This window comes from Tursiops truncatus, chromosome 6 (assembly GCF_011762595.2).
Source record: "Tursiops truncatus isolate mTurTru1 chromosome 6, mTurTru1.mat.Y, whole genome shotgun sequence".
NCBI classification, from domain to species: Eukaryota; Metazoa; Chordata; class Mammalia; order Artiodactyla; family Delphinidae; genus Tursiops; species Tursiops truncatus.
Window position 1 is genome coordinate 107,151,786 of NC_047039.1, and position 17,882 is coordinate 107,169,667.

General features: G+C 55.0%; 1 protein-coding gene across 16 annotated transcripts in view; it reads left to right on the forward strand.

The window, feature by feature from the left end:
* Positions 1-17,882, forward strand: part of RALGPS1 (Ral GEF with PH domain and SH3 binding motif 1) — a 290,080-nt gene that overhangs the window by 237,047 nt on the left and 35,151 nt on the right. For 14 of the 16 annotated variants that reach the window (XM_073806615.1, XM_033858613.2, XM_073806619.1 and 11 more), the window contains 2 exons: positions 2,150-2,243; positions 6,823-6,890. In XM_073806615.1, the coding sequence (XP_073662716.1) occupies positions 2,150-2,243; positions 6,823-6,890 (162 nt within the window). Of the gene's footprint in view, positions 1-2,149; positions 2,244-6,822; positions 6,891-8,717; positions 9,675-17,882 lie in introns of those variants that run through there. The other 2 variants (XM_033858619.2, XM_073806621.1) reach the window with 2 other exon arrangements.

The window sequence follows — 17,882 nt, forward strand, 5'->3', positions numbered from 1 at the left end:
AGATGAGGAAACTGAGGCTGAAGACAGTGTAGTCACTTGTCTAAGGTCACACGTCCAATGAGTGGCAGAGCCCAGGTCCTTCATTCATGAAGAGCTTTGTGGGCACCTCCTGGGTGGCTCTCCTCCAAGCAGATTCAGGTACTTGGGCTCCTCTATCTCGTGGCTCTGCCGTGTCCCATGGCCCCGAGTCCTCCACTGACCTCTACATCCAGCTGGAAGATGCAGAAGGAGAGAGAATCATACCAGAGTGGGATTTATGGACCAGACTTGCACGTGGTGCTCATCACTTCTGCCGAGGGAGGCCAGGAATGCAACGTAGCTGCGGGCCTAGAGGGAACAGGGAAATGACTTGGTCAACAACTGGCCAGGCTCTGCCACACGTGACCAGATACAAAGGGTGACTGTGATGGTGGGCATCTGAGATGGTTGGAGGAGGTGTTGCTGGCAATGCTGATGGGCCGTCCATGTGGACGGTGGGGGATGGGGCTTGACTGGGAGCCAGGTGCCCCGGCCCTCCAGGAATGGGCCTGAGTGACCAGGGCGTCCGGCGGCAGAAGTCAGCAGAGAAGAGGGGGAGGGTGGCCGAGGTGCAGGAGTGTGCCTCCTTGGAGCAGGTTTTCACAGGATGGGGGAGAGTAAAAGTCTGGAAGCAGCAAAGCGGACCAAGGAAGAGAGCAACACCACCTCCAGTACGTAGGGTGGGAGAAACCAACAGCCTCCATGTGGTAAGGCCACTGCAGGGGGGCCACACAAGCCAAAGGTCCGCTCATGAGTGCCGCCCCTACAAGCGCCCGCACTTCCCGACCAGCTCTTCTTCTGCCCAGAGGAACAGGGAGGGGACTGTGTTCCCAGTGCCCTTTCCACTCAAGGACCTCGACACTGGTCCTGCTGGCCAGCAGAGCAATTACATACACAGCTTTGGGGTCAGACAGATGTGGGTTCACGGCTTGGCTCCGCTTCCTGAAAAGTCACTTTGTCCTAAGTCTGAACTTTTCTCATAGTAAAGATGGGGACATGACTGTGCAGAGCCCTTAGCCCACCCCAGCATTTCATTAGAGCTCAGGAAATGCTCACTCTTACTACCATTAGGTTCCCCTGCCCCTTCCCCATCGTCAGCTCCGTGAAGCAGGGGTCATTATCCCCATTTCAGAGACGAGAACACCGAGGCCCTAGAGAAAGAGAATGACCTGCCGAGAGTCTCACAGTTACGAGGCAGAGCCATCAGGGGCTCCTTGCGGCACCTGGATGCACCCGCCCGCACCCCCCCCCCCCCCGCCCCGGGAAAGCGAGGGCCCTTTCCCACCCTTTCTCCACTCCTCTCCACAGCGTCCTCCACTGCCTCAACCTCTCTCCTTAACTGGTCTGTCCCACCCTGTGGGGAACGAATGACAGAGTGCATCACGGAGGGTTTACGGCCCCCTCAGAAAGAGTGCAGTGACTGTGACGGTCTGGGGGGGGCACCTGACGTCAGTCACCGCGGGACAGAGAGACAGGGCAGTGTGGCCAAGGCCGCAGGTGACCTGGGGTCAAAACTTCTCAGCAGTGTGACATGGCAAGTCGCCATGGCTTCCTCCTGTGTGCAGTTGACATCTTACTCCCCGAAATGAGGCAGGTGCAAAGGCTGAGGCAGATGGCTTCTAGAAATCACTGGGTGCAGAGCCTGGCACAGAACAGGCGCTCAAGCGTCTAGGTCCTTCCCTTTCCTCTTAGGGTGCAGCAGCTCCAGCCCGTGGGCCAGACTCTCAGGCTGTGCCAGGATCTGGGTTGGGCCTGCGCACCAGGCTGGATGGCGTTCATTCCTTCTTGCATTCTTGTCACACGGGGTTGGGCAAGCATGGGAGGCTTGGCCAGTTACTCCAGTGGAGACCTGTTTTAGGGCACACACACCTCGCTGGAGGCCATCTTTCCCCCAAGACCCATCTTTCCCCAGCCAAGGAACTGTGGTGACCTCAGGGTGTGGTGTCTGTGGCCCTGCCATCTGGGGGGCACTTCCTGAGGGACCCCTCTGGGCCCAGCACAGGCCCAGCCTAAGGGATCATAAGCAACTGTTGAAAGACTGAATATATGTCTCAGTCCCTAAGGAGCTTCTCATGGGGGGCCTGGGGATGGGGAGAGACTGAAGCCCCTGGGTTTTGTCCTCCTCCTCCAGACCACCTCACAACCCTGCCCCACGTGCAGAAGTACCTGAAGTCCGTGCGCTACATTGAAGAGCTCCAGAAGTTTGTGGAAGACGACAACTACAAGTGAGTGCCCCCGGCCCCCTGCAGGGCTAACGGAAGGTCACTGCAGCTGCACCGGCACCTCCCCTCCAGCACGTGTGCATAAGGTGACCTCTGACCCCACAGAGCCCACAGCAGGGCTGCTGAGTGTCTCCTCCCACCCGCCCCAGCCCCACAGGCGCCACCGGGCCGAGGAGGGTGTTCTGTCAACTTCTCAGCGTGGCTTTCTCTAGTGGGGAGCGTGAATGAATTTGGGCTCCACAGCTGTGTGTGGTGCAGGCTTAGTGCTCCAGGTCAAGAGTGCCTGCCCCCACTCAGCGCTGAGTGGAAGGACAGCTTTCTAGCCACATCTCCAGGCTGCCAAACAGAGCTCTCCGAGAGCCTGTTTCATGCACGAGGCAGCTCCCTGGGGCCCCAGCTTGCTGCTGGACTCTTGCCATCCGGCGCTGGCTGAGGCCCCGTCTCCATCCCATGCAGCCCGTGTGGAATAGGCCCAGTTCCCATGAAGACCCCTGTGGGCCCTTTGGCCTCATCTTCCACTCACCTGCTCTGGCTTTCAGTTCTTTCTTCATTTGTGGCAGCTGGGAATTTATCCAACATTTCTATGTATTTAGAGGCAGAAGGAAGATTTTTCACGTTGGGTCTGTCTGCCGTATTGACTGGATGTCTTCTTGGCTCACTTTGAGCTTGAGGTCAGCTAAGAGCCTCAGGACTTTTCATATGGCCTGATATATGATGGAGGCAAGTCTCAGCCGTCTTGTAACTGATCATTTTCCCCCCTAAACGTCAACTTTACATGTATTCTTTTAAATCTCATCTTACTGGTTGCTTCCAGTAAACCATGCCTGATCCCTTTGAATCCTGCTATCCAATATATTTTTAAATCTCTTCCAGTTTTGTGTCTAAAAATTTGATCAGCTTGATGATTTGGTCTTCATTAAAGTCACTGGAAACTGTAGAGAGCTGTGGCCACTAGAGACACCCCAGGTTACCCCTTTTCACTCACCAAGACCTTGGGAATGGCTGTTCAAGGTTTTTCACCTGCCACCTCTGCAGGAGTGGATCTCAGCCCTGGCTGTGGATCAGAGACACCTAGGAAGCCTTCTAGCCATCCAGGTGTGTGTGTGTGGGGGGGGCAGGGTCTGGAAATTCGTATTTTTTCAAAGCTCCCCACATGGTTCTAATGATTGGCTATCTTTAGGAACATAAACATAATGTCTTCAGTTGTTATTGTACAATATATTGTTACAATAGAATATAATACATTTTGATCTGTTACATAATCATAACAGCAATAAATAAAGGCCAGAGATTACCATTAAAATTACGTTTGCCACAAATTGCTCATTTTTACTTACAAAGCATTTGCTGTTCCTGAAAAGAGTACCCCGGAGTGGGAAATTATTCCCACTTAGGATCGGGGGTAATATTTTCCATTCATGTGCCAATAATGTGGTTAAGGAGACAGTAGTTTTTCATTTACACTAATATCCTTTAAGGAGAAAAATGGTCTATAAATACTTCTGGCCATGAGATAATCCTTGGACAAGCTGCAGGTTGTGAGTAATAACGCCTTCCGTTCTGAAGGACATTGAACACCCCCAGCACCTAATGCTTGGATTTCACAAAGGCCCTTTGTTGTGGTCCAAGTGGACAAACCCAGGGAGGAAGGCTGCGTTCTTGCCCCGTGCCCAGACCACTGAGGGGGTCCCTTCCCAGGAAGACCCTGGCTCTGAGTGACACGGGACGCACAGGGCTTGTGACTCTGCTTGAGCGTCCCACACTCCCTGGCCCAACTCACCCCCCCGAGGCTTGGTCCCCACCCCAGAGGACGCAGGCTTAGCTCTTACCTTAATGACGTTGCCCCGACCTGCTTTGGAGACGTTGGGCCAAGGAGCCCAACCAGTGCTTTGTTTTCCTCAGCCTTTAGTCTATTTTATTTTATTTAAGAAAAATTACCCAAATTCCTACCACTTAGAAAGCCTGACTGTTGGCATCAAGTGAACATTATTTTGGACATTTTTCTATGCATAAAAGTACATATATATACATATATATATATATATATATGGAGAAGGATGGATAGGTGGATGGATGCAAGAATAGAATTTATTAAAATTGGATTATACCACACTTGCTATTTTTAATTAAAAGTATTTACTTTAATTTAACCAGAAAAAGGAACTGAAATAAAACATAAGGAATTGCTGCTCTTCAAATAAATATTTCTCCACCACAAGAGATATTGTTTCCTAAAAGGACCTTCTAAGATTAACAAAAGAGGTCAGGAAAAACATGAAGAGGTTGGAGTACCTAAGCTCCGTTTTAACTAGATTTCCATGGTGAGCAGAGTCCGTTGACTCTGGTCATGAAAGATGAGATCATTAGCAAGCTCCCCCCCCTTCACCTCCACTGCACCATCTTCCAAATCCTTGTGAGTTTTCTTATTTCTACGTCATCCAAGTTTATAACATACACCTCATGTTCAGGAATCATAATTCCTACTATTTCGTGTTTCGAAACATTTTCAATTCTTACCACCTGTCACTTCTCCAGTCCTGGAGTCTTTATTTTAAATCAATCCCTTATTTAGCCGGGTTTCGTCATGAAGTACGTTTTTCGGAAGTCCTACACTTTCGAAAGAGTCCTCTGATCTCTTTCATGAAAACATTTGCATCTGACTTGCTGGGCTCCTTTGCTTCCCTCCCTCAGGACACGCAGAGCTGCTCCACTGCCTGCTGGCACTGGATGCTGTTGTAGACAAAGCTCACGCCAGTCTGTTTTTTCCCTCTTATAAGCAACTTGTTTTGTCTACCTGGTGGGTGAAGAATTCCTTGAGGCTCAGAAGCTTCACAAGAGGAATGCCTCGGAGTGGAGGGTTCTGTACCAGATTTCCCTGGAACAGGGATGCTCTTTATTCATTACAGAGGAATTCTTTTGGTTTCTGTCTTTGACTACTTCTGTGCCACTTCTTGGCTTTTCTCTTTCCAGCGTTCCAGGAATCCATATGTTGGATGTTCTGCCTTCCAAATCCATCAGCTTCTTTCTTATGGCTATAATCTCCATCTTCTTCATCGACAGTCACTGGGATGGTCTGTTTCTACTCTTGTATTCCTCCGGTCCTGTCTCGTTTCGGTCCTTGATTTGTTTGTTCCCCTAGCTTTCCAATCTCCCCTTTCATCTTACCCATTTGTGTTCTAATCTCATTTTTCGGGTTTTGTTTTATTCAGCCCGAGTTCTCAAGGACGTGGGGGATTTCCTCGTTTGCCTCGGGGCTGCCTTCTAGGCTGGGGAATCTGGACAAGGCTCTCTTCTTTCCTCTTTCCCTTTTTCCTGAGAGGACACTTGTAGCGTTTGCCACACCGTTTCTTTTCATCTTGCTTCCATGTGAGAGGCTCCATCTGGATATTCCACGGCTCTCATGAAGGGAGGCGACGTCTGACCCTGCTCCCCGGTGTGAGAGGGGCTGGTTTGCCTCCTGCTGGGCCGTGAGGCCCAGGGCTTCTCAGTCTCTGCCCTCTCGTGCAGCCGGCGGGGGGACGCAGGGCTCAGGCTCCATGGAGGCAGAGAGCAAGCGGTCTGTTTTATTACAGACAGCGGCTCTATTGAAAGGCCTACAGCAGGGTTTCCTCCACCTAGTTTCGGGCTGTATCCCATTCCAGAAAAGGATACCCTCAGGTTTTGAATCATCCCCCCCACACACACCGCCATGGAGGCTTCGCTTCCATCAGAGTATTCCCTACACTATCCATCTGGCCCATCCGTTTCTCTCCAGAATCTGCAGCCAGTCAGAAGAGGGAAAGGGAAGGCCTCCCGCTCAGACCCACCAAGAAGTCTCAGAGGGCAGGATAGGAGCCGCACCGAGTTAGGACTCTTGGTTAGACTCCAGGATCCACTTTTTCTTTTCCTGGCTATGAGCTTCTGAAGTTCATGGCTTCCGTTTATACCCCCTCCCTTGCTGAGCAGCAGCTGGTGAGTTCTTTCACTCCTGAGCCTTTATAATTGTTTGTTCGTTTTGTTGGATGAGGGAGAAGTCTGGCAGCCGGCTTCACTCTTGTCATTTTCACCCAGAAGTTCTTAATCGATGCTTTTAAAAAATAGTAATAACCATTGCGTCAGGCCTCTCTGGGGGCGTCTGAGAGAGAGTGCAGTCTAATGATTAAACGCCCTGGTTTGGGGTTTGGGGTCAGACAGCCCTGGTCCCGTCTCGGCCACCTGTTAGCCCTGTGAATCCTGGGGAAGCTGCTTGACTTCGATGCTCCTCAGTTTCTTCCTCTACAGGACGGGGATGGTGTTCCTAGTTTATAGCGTTGTCTTGAGAATGAAGACTGTGCCATCTGTGCCCGGCAGATGATGGGCCATGATTACACTGTTTACTGTGTCTTCCTTAACCATTATCTTTTGGTCATGGAGATCCCCTGGGGCCATTGGAAGGAAATGGCTGTGAGCTGGAGCCAACCTCAGAGTATTCCTGGTTCTGTGACTGTAATAGCCCTTAACAGCAGTCCACCTTCTCAGTTCCAAGCGTGCACATGTTAGCTTCTGCTCCCCACCCCCTGACACACCAGAGCCCATCTAATCTTTTCAAAATCTTTGTTTTCAGACTGTCGCTCAGAATTGAGCCAGGAAGCAGCTCCCCGAGACTAGTCTCTTCCAAGGAAGATCTTGCAGGTATCGTAGCCACCTCAAGTGGGGGCAGACTCTCCAGTAACCCTAACGTGGCTGCCAGGGTTGGTCTTTCCTGTGGAGCCAAAGGCCAGAGTCCGGTTTGCAGGCTGGCAGACTCAGCGTCCCTGCTTACAGCCTGCCCAGGCTTCGGATCACATGGGGCCCCTCTGGGCTGGGGCTCCCTGGAAGAGCCTGAGACCTAAGACAGGCAAGGTTAGAGCCCCAAGCTGGGAGCATGCACAGGACAGAGAAAACCCCAGCACCTTCTCCCGGTCCCCTGGACCCTTGTCATTGGGCCCACCGCCAGGCTCGGGTTGACAAGCCCCGGAAGGGTGTGCGGGATGCCTGGGGTATTTCCCACCACACACAGACGGCTCGCCTTCCTCGGGCATCAATTTTATTGACATATTGACAGTGTTCCCTAGAGATTAGGGGCCCAGGCTTTGAAGTCAAATCCGAGCTATGCCGTTCCCAGCTTTGTCACTTTACCTCTCTGATGCTCACTGGCCTCATCCACAAGGTAGAGGTGACACTAGCTCTCACTCTGCAGGGCTGTGCCACCTGGGCAGGGTCACACTTTAAAGCCCTCTGCCCACGTGTGCACGCGGTGTTAGCTGCTTCAGAGTCATGTCTGTGAGTTTCCTTTTATCCGTATTCCAGCCAACTCTCGTCACTGGGACTGAGCTCTGCTGCTGCCTGGGGAGGGACCAGATTGGGGGCGGGGATCTGACTGTACTTCCTCCTCCTGGTTTGAGCTTGGGTGACACCAACCTGGGTTCTAGGCCACTGCAGTCTTGGACAAGCCACTTCATGCCCTCTGGGCCTCAGTTTCCTTACCTATATGATGGGGATAATAAGTCGTCCATCCCAGCGTCGCTGGAACGTCAAAATTGAAATGATATTCAGAAGGCACGCAGTGTAGAGTCTGACAGGCAGTGAGTGTTTGGTGAGGGGGTGGCTGTCGCAGGCTGCCGCCTGGTGTCGTGCCACCCCCAGCCTGTCGATGTCTCAAGCCACTCTTTCTCCTTTCTGGAGCCAGGCCAGTGTAGCAGTGCTGCTGGCCCAGGGCCGCAGAACCACTAGCCACTAGCCCTCCCAAACAAGGCCTCTGCCCTGAGGGTTTTCTCTAGGCTCCTTACCTTTCCCAGCCTCTCCTGGCTCCATTGTGCAGGTTGGACCCTGTCCCTAGTCCCTCCTGGGGTGGTGGTCGGGTGTCCCACAGTAACTTAGCAGAGGGAGACACTGGTTGATCCACACAGCCTTGGGAGTGCTGCTGTCCACACCTCAAGAGACAGTCAGAGTGCTGGCCTGAGCTGGATTTTCACAGTGTTCCATGAGCCTAATATGAAAATATCTTCTGCAGTCTCCTCCCACATCCACTGCCTTCCACACGTGGCAGATGACCCACCAGCAGAGGTGACCAGAAGGGAAGCTCCTGGCACTGGTCTTTCTCTGCCGTCTCAGCTCTGCCCCTGTTCTAGAACCTTCCCCCGCTCAGTTGGCCGTGTTCCTTCCGGACGCTCAGCTACACCTGACCTTGGGTAGGGGGTGGACGGGAGGCAGGGATTTTATCAGAGGGATGTAGGAAGTAGCAGTAGGATTCTAAAGCAATCATTTAGGGCCACAGAGGGAACAATAGGAAACTCTAGCCACTCAAGACTATTTCTTCAGGAGAGAATGCCAGAATTCCGGAGCCGGAGAGTGGACTCCAATACGAAGTGTTCTGCCCTTCGGAGTCTCCTCCAAATTAGTTTGAATAAGAGGCCTCTGCACCCTGTCTGGGTAATATACCTTGTCAGGATGACCACATACATCTCTGGCCTTCCCCAGGTGCTCACAAGTGCCCACCACCACACTTTCTACCCTCCAGACATGCTGGAAGATTCATCTCCCAGTGCCCCAGGTTGGAGACAGGAGCCAGACGCAGAAAACTAACACTGCTAGTTGGGGGTCTGCAGGACTGGACCCCTCACTGAGCCCGGGGCCGGAAAGGAAGAGCTGCTTTCACTTTTGACCCCTGCCTATGATGGAAACCAGTACTGGAGCTGGGACCCAGCCGCCGGTCCAGCCTCCTCAAGGTTCAGCTGGACTCTCCTTCCATCCCATCCCCCATCACCTCCACCTGCTCTGTTGTGTATTAGCCATGTGAAACCAGAAGCCAGCAAGTTAGCTAACCTCAAGCATCAGTCAGAAAATCCTGGCAGGAAACAGAATTGCCCCCGGATGACTCACCGGAAGAAACTTAATGAAGGTGAAATGGCAGTAGGAATAAATACTGCACACAAAGGATAGCGAGGCCCCCAGCGCCTCTAGGCTGAAGGACCTGGTGGGGAAAAACGTTACCCACTCTGGCAAGCTCTGAGTCGCAGAGGACGGTCAGCTTGGCAGGAGCTGTGGTAGCGGAGGGTGAAGCAGGAAGGAGGGGGGAGAAAAAAATGGGCTGACCTCTCTCTCCTCTGCCCTCCAACCCCATCTGCTGCCAGAGCCTCCCATCGGCCAAACCCAGTTGGAGGCCTGGGTGAGGGAGCCAAGAGATGCCTCTCGGGGGTCAGCCTCCCACAGGCACCAAGCAGGGCGAAGAATGCGTCTGAAGGGTCAGACAGAGCAGCCCACATACCCGCCAAGCCTCAATTTCTCCATCTGTAAAGCGGGCATAATCATACCTCCCACAGTGAGCTGTGCAAATGTATTGAGGTCACGTGTGTGTAAAACACTTCGCAAGTCCCTGACTCATGGGACACACTCATCAAGGGTAACTTTATTAGGATGATGATATTATTGTCAATATTTATGATTCTGCCTCTGTCACCTGAATCACTCCTCAGGTCTTAGCAAAATGTCATGGCCCCAGGGAAGCCTTTCCTCCACCCAGCCCCACCCCCGCCCCCCAGGTCAGGCCCCCTGTTACACCGTGGGCAAGGAGCACACCATGGCCCTAACGCAGCCCACCCTGGTTTGTAACGCAGCCGTGGGCACGTTGGCGGCTTGCTCACTGCGACAGCAGAGCTGAGGTGGGGACAGAGACCCCATGGCCTGCAAAGCCTAAAACATTCACTACCTGGCCTTTTCCAGAGTTTGCCCACCTTGCGTTATACCCTCTTGCAGCTTCTTTGTCCCTCTGTGTCTGCTTTCCCCACCAGCCCGGGGTTCCCAGAGCCCGGCACCTGGGGCGCTTGGTCTCTGGGCTCCTGGCGGGGCCCTGTGGGCACCTGGTTCCCGGGCTGCCTGCTGACTCCACGTTCCTCCCAGAAAAGTACTGAGGCCGGCGTTTCCACACAGTGTGGCCGGCAGACCCAGGCGCCCAGGAGCGTCTGCACTGACTTTTCAAATCCCTGGCTCCAGCCTGGAAGCAGGATGTTAAGGTTTTCACTGATCACCAGAGGGCCCAGGCGCGTCTGGAAGGCTTCAGACGCACTCAGTGGTCCCGGCTTCCCACCCTCAGACGACAGAGGGGACCCGCGGGGTCCTGTGGGGGGCGGGGCCAGAGGGCAGCTCCAGGGAGGCCTTCTGCGTCTGGCAATTAGACTGGGCTGCGTGGCAGGAGCCCAACCAGATCCGGGGACAGGAATGTGCCTCTTGCAGGCCCAGGAATGGGAGGAACGCAGCCTCCCTCGGCTCCCTGGGATGCGGGCCGGGCCTACAGCTCTGGGCTCTTTCCAGCCAGCAGGCACCCCACACCTGCCGAGGAAAGGCCCCAAGAGGCATCTGTTTACCCGAGGCTTCACATGCCAGGGCCGGCTGTGAGCCAGGCCCCGGCGGAACCCGGCGAAGACCTGCCCTCCTGGGTTCCATTCACGCCTTATTGGGGGAGGCAGGCATCAGAAGGCGTGAGGGGACGGGGGGCACTCCGTCGCTGCGATGCCCCTGCGCCCCACTCTCCACCCCTGGGGAGCAGCTGTGCCAGCAGCTCTGTACCGACAGATGGACAGACTGTGAGAAGGGAAGTGGAGAAACCTTCTCAGTTTCTGGTCTGGGGAGAAAAAAGGCCAGGAATGCCACGTCTTCTATCCCCCCCCCCCATATGTAATGTTTAGTTTATATAAATGAACTAATATTTTCCTGGAGAGCAAAAATCATAAAGAACGTTGACCCCAAGAGAGGGCAAGTGATGTTTGTGTGTGCCCTGGACCCGGTGAAGACATTTCCAGATCTCGGGAGCCCCACCTCCACATGACTGAACCAACTGACAGGTTTTCTCTGAAGATTCTTTGGCAGCAAAGCAAGTCCATGGAAAATCTCACCCTGGGCCGCAAGTTTCCTTCAGGACTGCTCTCCGACACACCTTTCCATCTTCCTTGTTCTATGGCTCAGCGGGTAACAGCCCTGCTTTGGAGTCAGGCGGACCTGAGCGCAAGGGCTGGCTCCCGCGCTTCCTAGCTCTGGGACCTTGGGCAATTGGCGTAGCCCCTCTGAGCCTCGGTTTTCTTACTGGTGAAATGAGAATAGGAATAAATACTTCACATAGGCTTACTTCACAGGGCTGAGGCTGGGCCGGAAAAGCCCTTAGATAGGGCCTGGCACGCGCTTAGCACTAAGGAATGTTAGCTCCTGGCCCTCGCAGGCAGGCTCTGATGCTGACCGGATGGAGGGGCAGCGTGACACAGCCAGCAGAGCACTGGACGGGGGGCTGGAGTGCCCTCACCTCAGCTCCAGCTCACCACTCACCAGCCGCGCCGGGTACCACGGCCGCGTAACCTGCCAGCCCAGGACCTAACGGCACAAAGCAACCATTTTATTCTATGCATAGATTTGCAGGTCAGGAATCTGGACAGGAAACAGCCTGTCCAAATTCTGCTCCACGATATCTGGGGTCTCAGTTGGAAAGACTTGAAGGCTGAGAGGGACTTGGTGCTGGGAGCTGGAACCATCTGGACGTGCGTGGTGCTGGCTGGTTATCTGGGGCAGAACACGAGCATACATGTGGCCTCCCGTGTGGCCTGGGCTCCCCTGCCGCGTGGCGGTCTCATAACTCTTGCATGGCATTGCTCCCCGAAAGCGGATGTCCCCAAAGCATCATGACATCTGTGTGACCCACCTCGGAAGTCACATAGCCTTGCTTTTGCCACACCCTGTAGGTCAAGGCAGTCTACAAAGGCCTGCCAGGCCCGAGGAGAGGGCAGGTAGACCTCGCCACTTGGTTCATGGTATGGAAACAGAGGTGCAAAGATAACAATAGTAATCGTAATAGTAACGGCAGCTAACACATACTGAGGGTATACCCTCTGCCAGGCACTGTTCTAAGCCCATCCCACGCGCCCGCTTGGTGAGCCTCACACCTACCCTGTGAGGTGGGGGGGCGTGTGTGTGCAATATCATCCCCATCCTATAGGTGAAGGTGCTGGGGTGCATGCCCTCACCCCCCATCTTATGCCTGGAGGAAGGGGCAGAGCCAGTTGCTGAGCCCAGGGTTCTGGACTGGTTGTCACCTGTACCCAACACGTGTAAGAAGCAGGATGCACCTGAGGGCCCCAGAGCACTCTGGGCTCTGTCCCCATCATCTGTGCAGGGCAGGAAGCACCCTGCTTCTGGTGACAACCTTGGCACATCTGTGACTTTCCCACAGACACTTGGGAGTCGCAGGCTGTCCCAACGTGGTCCTTAGAAGGCTGGTTCCATGTAAGAGTAGAACTCCAAACCTGCTTTGGCATTAACTCTCCTTCCCTCGCCCCAGCTGGGGCCTGACTACCTGTGATGAGAGAGCAGGGGTGTTGGCCGCTCTCCCTCCCTGGGCGTTTCTCCACCTTCCTCGGCTTGCTAACTGCAGGGTCTCCACCTTCCTCGGCTTGCTAACTGCAGGGTCTTCACCTTCCTCAGCTTGCTGACTGCAGGGTCTGGGTGCCAAGAACGGTGTGGGCACAGTGCCGACTCCAGATGCTTCTTCCTCTCATGGCACTTTCGTGGGTTTTGCAGAGATTCCAGCGGTCCCTTGGCCCAGGCAGATGAAGATTTATTCCAGGGGCCACTGCATGGCCCCTCGGTCTGTGCCCGCCACCAGCTTCTTGCTGCTTGGTATCCCCTCAAGCCTTCAGCTCCACGCCAGCTCTCCTCACAGGGACCACCTTGGTCCATGGGAGGCCGTACCTGTCCTGGTACTGATGGACCTGTGAGCACAGCTAACCCTAGTGTGGCCACCACTGTCCTCTGGCTGCAGCCATGTGGGCTCCAGGCCTGAGTGAGGCACTGGGAGCGCCCTGGGTTTCCCAGCTGCTGGGGGACATAGAGCAAGCTCCTCAAGTGGCCTGGAGACCCCTCACTGTGGTTGAGGAGAGTGAGAGAGCACTGCACGAGTGAGGGACAAGGACCCCCCCCCATACCCTCTTATATTCTCAGAGTGGGTAGGGGCTCCTAGTGAGGGGCTCAAGAGCCAGGGAGCCAGTTCACCCTGGAGTTCACATCTACTTGTCCCTGGAGTCTCCCATCTTAGTAGCCTGTTAGCGTCAAGGTCAAGCAGATGAGCCAAGACTTAAACCTGCTGCCTGCGGGGGTCTGGGGACCTGGGCCTCTGGCTCTGAGGAGAAAGCGTCTGGGCCTCACCGCAGTTGAAGGGTGATCAGATGCCATTTTTCAGAAGGAAATGAACTGGGGCAAACTGAGTGAGTGTGAGATAGAGCCTGGCTCACAGTAAGGACCTGTAAGAGCTACATGTATGAGAAACAAAGAACGCGTGTGAACGTAAAAGTCACCGGCTCCCAGGCTCCACCATGAAACCTGGCCAGAGAAGGCTTTCAACACAAACAGACTTTCTGTGCAGAGGGGCCCCCGGGCCCTGGAGGGCCGCAGGGCTCTGGCAGACCCAGGGAGGGCCCCGGCCTGAGAACAGGGCTCTCAGCCCACGCAGGAAAGAACCCAAAAGACACAGAGCCCCTTGGAATCGGGCGAAGGTGGTCGCTGCACCCCAGACGCTCAGGGCGGTGCTCGGTGGCTCCGGATCGCGCCAGTTGTCATCCTGGTCTCCAGGGGCGACGCGGAGGCTCGGAGCCTGAGCAGGCTGGACCACGGGCTCCCAGCTCAGCCCAGGCAGAGGCTGGACTGGAATGCAAGTCTTGTGATTCCAGATTGAGTCGTTTCCCTCCGACACAGCTGCCTCCCATTAATTTCGAATGTGTGAGACTTGGAGCACAGCCCCGAGAGCAGCGGCAGGGCTGCCAGGGTGCTTAGATCGGGCAGTGCTGACCCGGAACAGGGCCGCTCTGATGCCGCTGGAACCCGTGGGAACGAGGCTCCCTATCCCAGCCACGTGTCCTCCTCCGCAGAGCCGGCTTCTCTGCAGCCGTGGGCACGGCGCTGGGCCATTCGGCACACTTGGCTGGCGCTCCGACTGCTCGCCCAGGCCTGCACTGGGCACTGGGGACACGGTCCCTTCCTCCCGGGGCTGGTGTCGGGCGGGGGTGGGGATGGACGGTCAGCAGGAGATCACACACAGATGGATGGATGGGCGCCGAGAAGGCCAGGCACAGGCCACACGTGCCCAGGAGGATGGGGTTGCCGCCCTCTTTGTGAGAACTCAGGGACCTGAATTCTGTGAAGCGCTGGGCCCTGCATCTCAATGAAAGCCCTCGCCCGTGTCTAATTTCACCCCTGAGGGTGGGAGAAGACCAGCAGTTCTTTCCCTCCCAAGAGAAACGTACAGGATGAACAGGAGGTCGTTTCTGGGGTGCTCTGGGCTTGTCTGCTGTGGTCCACGCTGATGGTTAGAAGAGGCCCCTGGCTCCTGGCAGACTCCTGGTGCTGGCTGGCCGGCCAAGGCCACCTCTGAGAGGAGGACATGACAGCTGAGACCAGGGGCTGCTGCAGTCAGAATCGTGCAACACTTCTGAGCCGTCTTCGTTTAGAATATGGACGAAGCACGAGATCACTTTCTTTGTGAATTTAAAATGATCATTTTCTCAAATATCTGTTCTGTCGATCCTGGTTTCACACATGTTCCTTCTTAGCCTTTCTCTTCTCCTCCCACAAACACTGGTTTCCCGCCTTCTGTCCCAGGCCTTCCCCCTTCCCACTGAACTTACAGCCTGGATGTCTTGCCCACTCCCGGGGCTCACACACCCCTGTGCTGACAAGTCCTGCACACCTGTCCGCAGCTGCTGTGTCTCCCGAGCACCTCACCCATCTACCCAGTGGCCCGCAGACATCAATCCCAAACTGAGCTTCTCATCGGCCCCCCCAGCCTGCTCCCTCCTTGGTGAGGAGCACTAGCCTCCACTGATGGTTACCCCCGAATCCCCCTCATGCCACTCAGCTGGTCTGCCTCCTAGACACCTGTGGCTCCCATCTCTCCTTCCCAGCCTGTGGTCTGGACCAGAGTGAGATTTCTAGGGTGCAGATCTGAGCATATCACCCCCTCTCCTAGAAATCTCCACGCCTTCCCCTCATTGAGCTCTAGGCCCCCGCCCCCCCCGCTGACACACACACACACACACTCTCTCTCTCTCTCTCTCTCTCTCTCTCTCTCTCTCTCTCTCTCTCTCTCTCGCCACCCTCAGCTCTTCAGCCTGGCTGGCTCTCTGCAGTTTCTCGAGTAGGTCCTGTGTCTGTTGTCGTGGGTTCCTTCTGCCTGTACGGCTGCCCCTGCTGGAACTCCTGCGCCAATCTGGAGGTCTGACCCTCCGGGTCCTCTCTGACCTTCCTGTGTTCTCAGGTGCCCTGATCATGGCTCCACTGCTCAGCAGCCCCTCGCCCGACCCTTCCGACCGCAGGTCCCACACCGTTGAGATGCCCACAGGGCGTGCGAGGCAGTGTTACTGTGAAGCCTGCATCAGATCCTGTGTACAGAACACTGAGCACAGCATCTGGAACCCTGTAGGTGCTCGATGAATGTCAGCCGTCACCACCACCACCACCATTATGGTCGTGGTAGTTATTCAATTGATGTATTGAATAGTTCTTGCTATCACCGTATTTATTTATTTTTTTCCTATCCAAGCTTGTGTCTTTCCTGGGTGTAGTTATCTGGTTGCTTGTCTCTGCCCCCACTTGAGTGTAACTGCATGAAGGCAGAACATCAGCTCTAATTCAGAGTGGCCGTACCGCACCTGGCCCGGGGGTTGTTGAGGAAGGCGGGAGGCTGCTGTGTCGTTTCCTCCTCACAGGCAACCTGCCAGGCCAGACCACTGCCCCCATCTTGCAGATGCAGAATTCAGGCTCAGAGGTACGAGTGACTCGCCCAAGGTCACTCAGCCGGGAGGTGGCAGATACCAGTGGGAGCCCAGGCCTGTCTGCCTCTGGATTCCACGTTCTTTGCTGTCGCCATTCATCATCCTTAATCCTGTCCACTCCAAAGCCACTATTAGAGGGCCCTGTGCTCTTTTCTCTTCCAGTCAATGAGTGGTCTGTTGGGCAGCATGTCAGTTTCTTGAGAGAAATGTAATGAAAACCAGATTTCTTTCATGATATCTCGTTCCCCAGTGACTGTCAGTTCTCATATGTTCCAATAAAACTGCTAAAGAAACAGCCACTTAAAGATTATTCATGGAAAAATTTTGCAGAGGAAAAATAGAGCAATCTTCTGAGATAGTCAAGCCGCGTGGTCAGTTTTTCCAACTGTCCGTGCCATATCGGGCTGGGCAGTGGGGACCACACTCTGCTAAGCCAGGCCCCCAAGGACAGGGAAAAACAAACTTGCCAGCCCCCCGCTCAGAACCGGTCCCAGAAGACACGTGTCCCTGGTGCTGTCACGTGGTGGCCCCCCCCAGGCCTTGGGGCAGGAACGTGAGGCCTTTCAGTAGCAGAGTGTTACTTAACGGTCAGAGAAGCCACCTCCATCCCTAGGTCCCAGCTGAATGGAAATTCTTCTGCTTCGGCGTCAAACCCGGGCTGTTGGTCCGCAATGCAGGGATGGGAGTGTCTGAGACCCAGGGCAGTCTGAGCAGCCTCAGCGTGGAGCCTGGGCCTAGGGAGATCACAGCCTCTTCGGCTTGCGCCCCACCCCCCGCCCTCCAACCCTTCCCTCAGCTGGCTGGAGGGGCATCTGAGGCCAGGCATGCCTCCTGTCCAAAGCAGGGAGAAGAGGGGGGCGGATCTGGGCCTCGGCCTGGAGGGAGAGTCAGGAACTGAGTGGGAGAAACCAAGGGTGAGTCCGGAGGCTTGGGAGAGCCAGAACTGGGGGTCAGAGCCAGGATGCAGGAACCACCGGAGACAGGTGGGGAAGGGAGTGGATCAGGAGTGAGCAGAGGCTGAGGAAGTTCCCAGAAGAGCTCTTGCTGCACACACGGCCGGTTAAAGGAGCAAACCCAGCATGCCTCTGCCACGTGACCTGGTGTGCCTCCGACACGAGGCCAAGGATAGCCAAAATATCAACTGCACAGGAGTCATCGAATTCAGACACTGAAGTGTTTACACAAGCCTGGCACACAGTTGCTGCATGATAGATGGCAGTCTCCTTCACCTTCCCTTCCTCGGGAGTAGCAGTTGGACCTTATCCATCACATGTTGCCTTCAGGAAGTGCCTCCTGCTTATCAGATCACCTCAAGTGTGTCACCGTGTTCCTCCTTCCCAGGTTTCCACTAATGCCTGACCTTTGAACTGCTAGAGCTCCTCCCCCGCCACGTGGGCCCCACTCGCCACGACCAGCACAGTGGTGTAGCCCTGGGCCCAGGTCCTGCGCATGGTAGATATAGAAGCCCTGGCTCTCTTACCTGCAAATCAGCCCTCCTCGGAGGACCCGCCCACAGCACGGGGCCCCGGCCCTTAGCATTCAGTTATCACCATTCTTAATACTACGACACCACCAGTTCAAACCACGAGGAGGAGCCAGGCGATCTGACCTTTATCATAATTTCTGAACCTGGGGTGGGAGCCAGAGTGACTCAGGCGATGAGACTGTAATCCCACGTACATGCAGCTGACAAACAAGGCGCATTCCACCCTCCGCGTGGATACATTTATTGAGCAATGTGTGCAAAACAGAAACAAAGCCGGACGCTCCCGTGCTTGCCTCTCCTCCCTGCAGCGGCTACATGAGATGTTTCACCTGGGACAGGACTTGTTTTCATTCC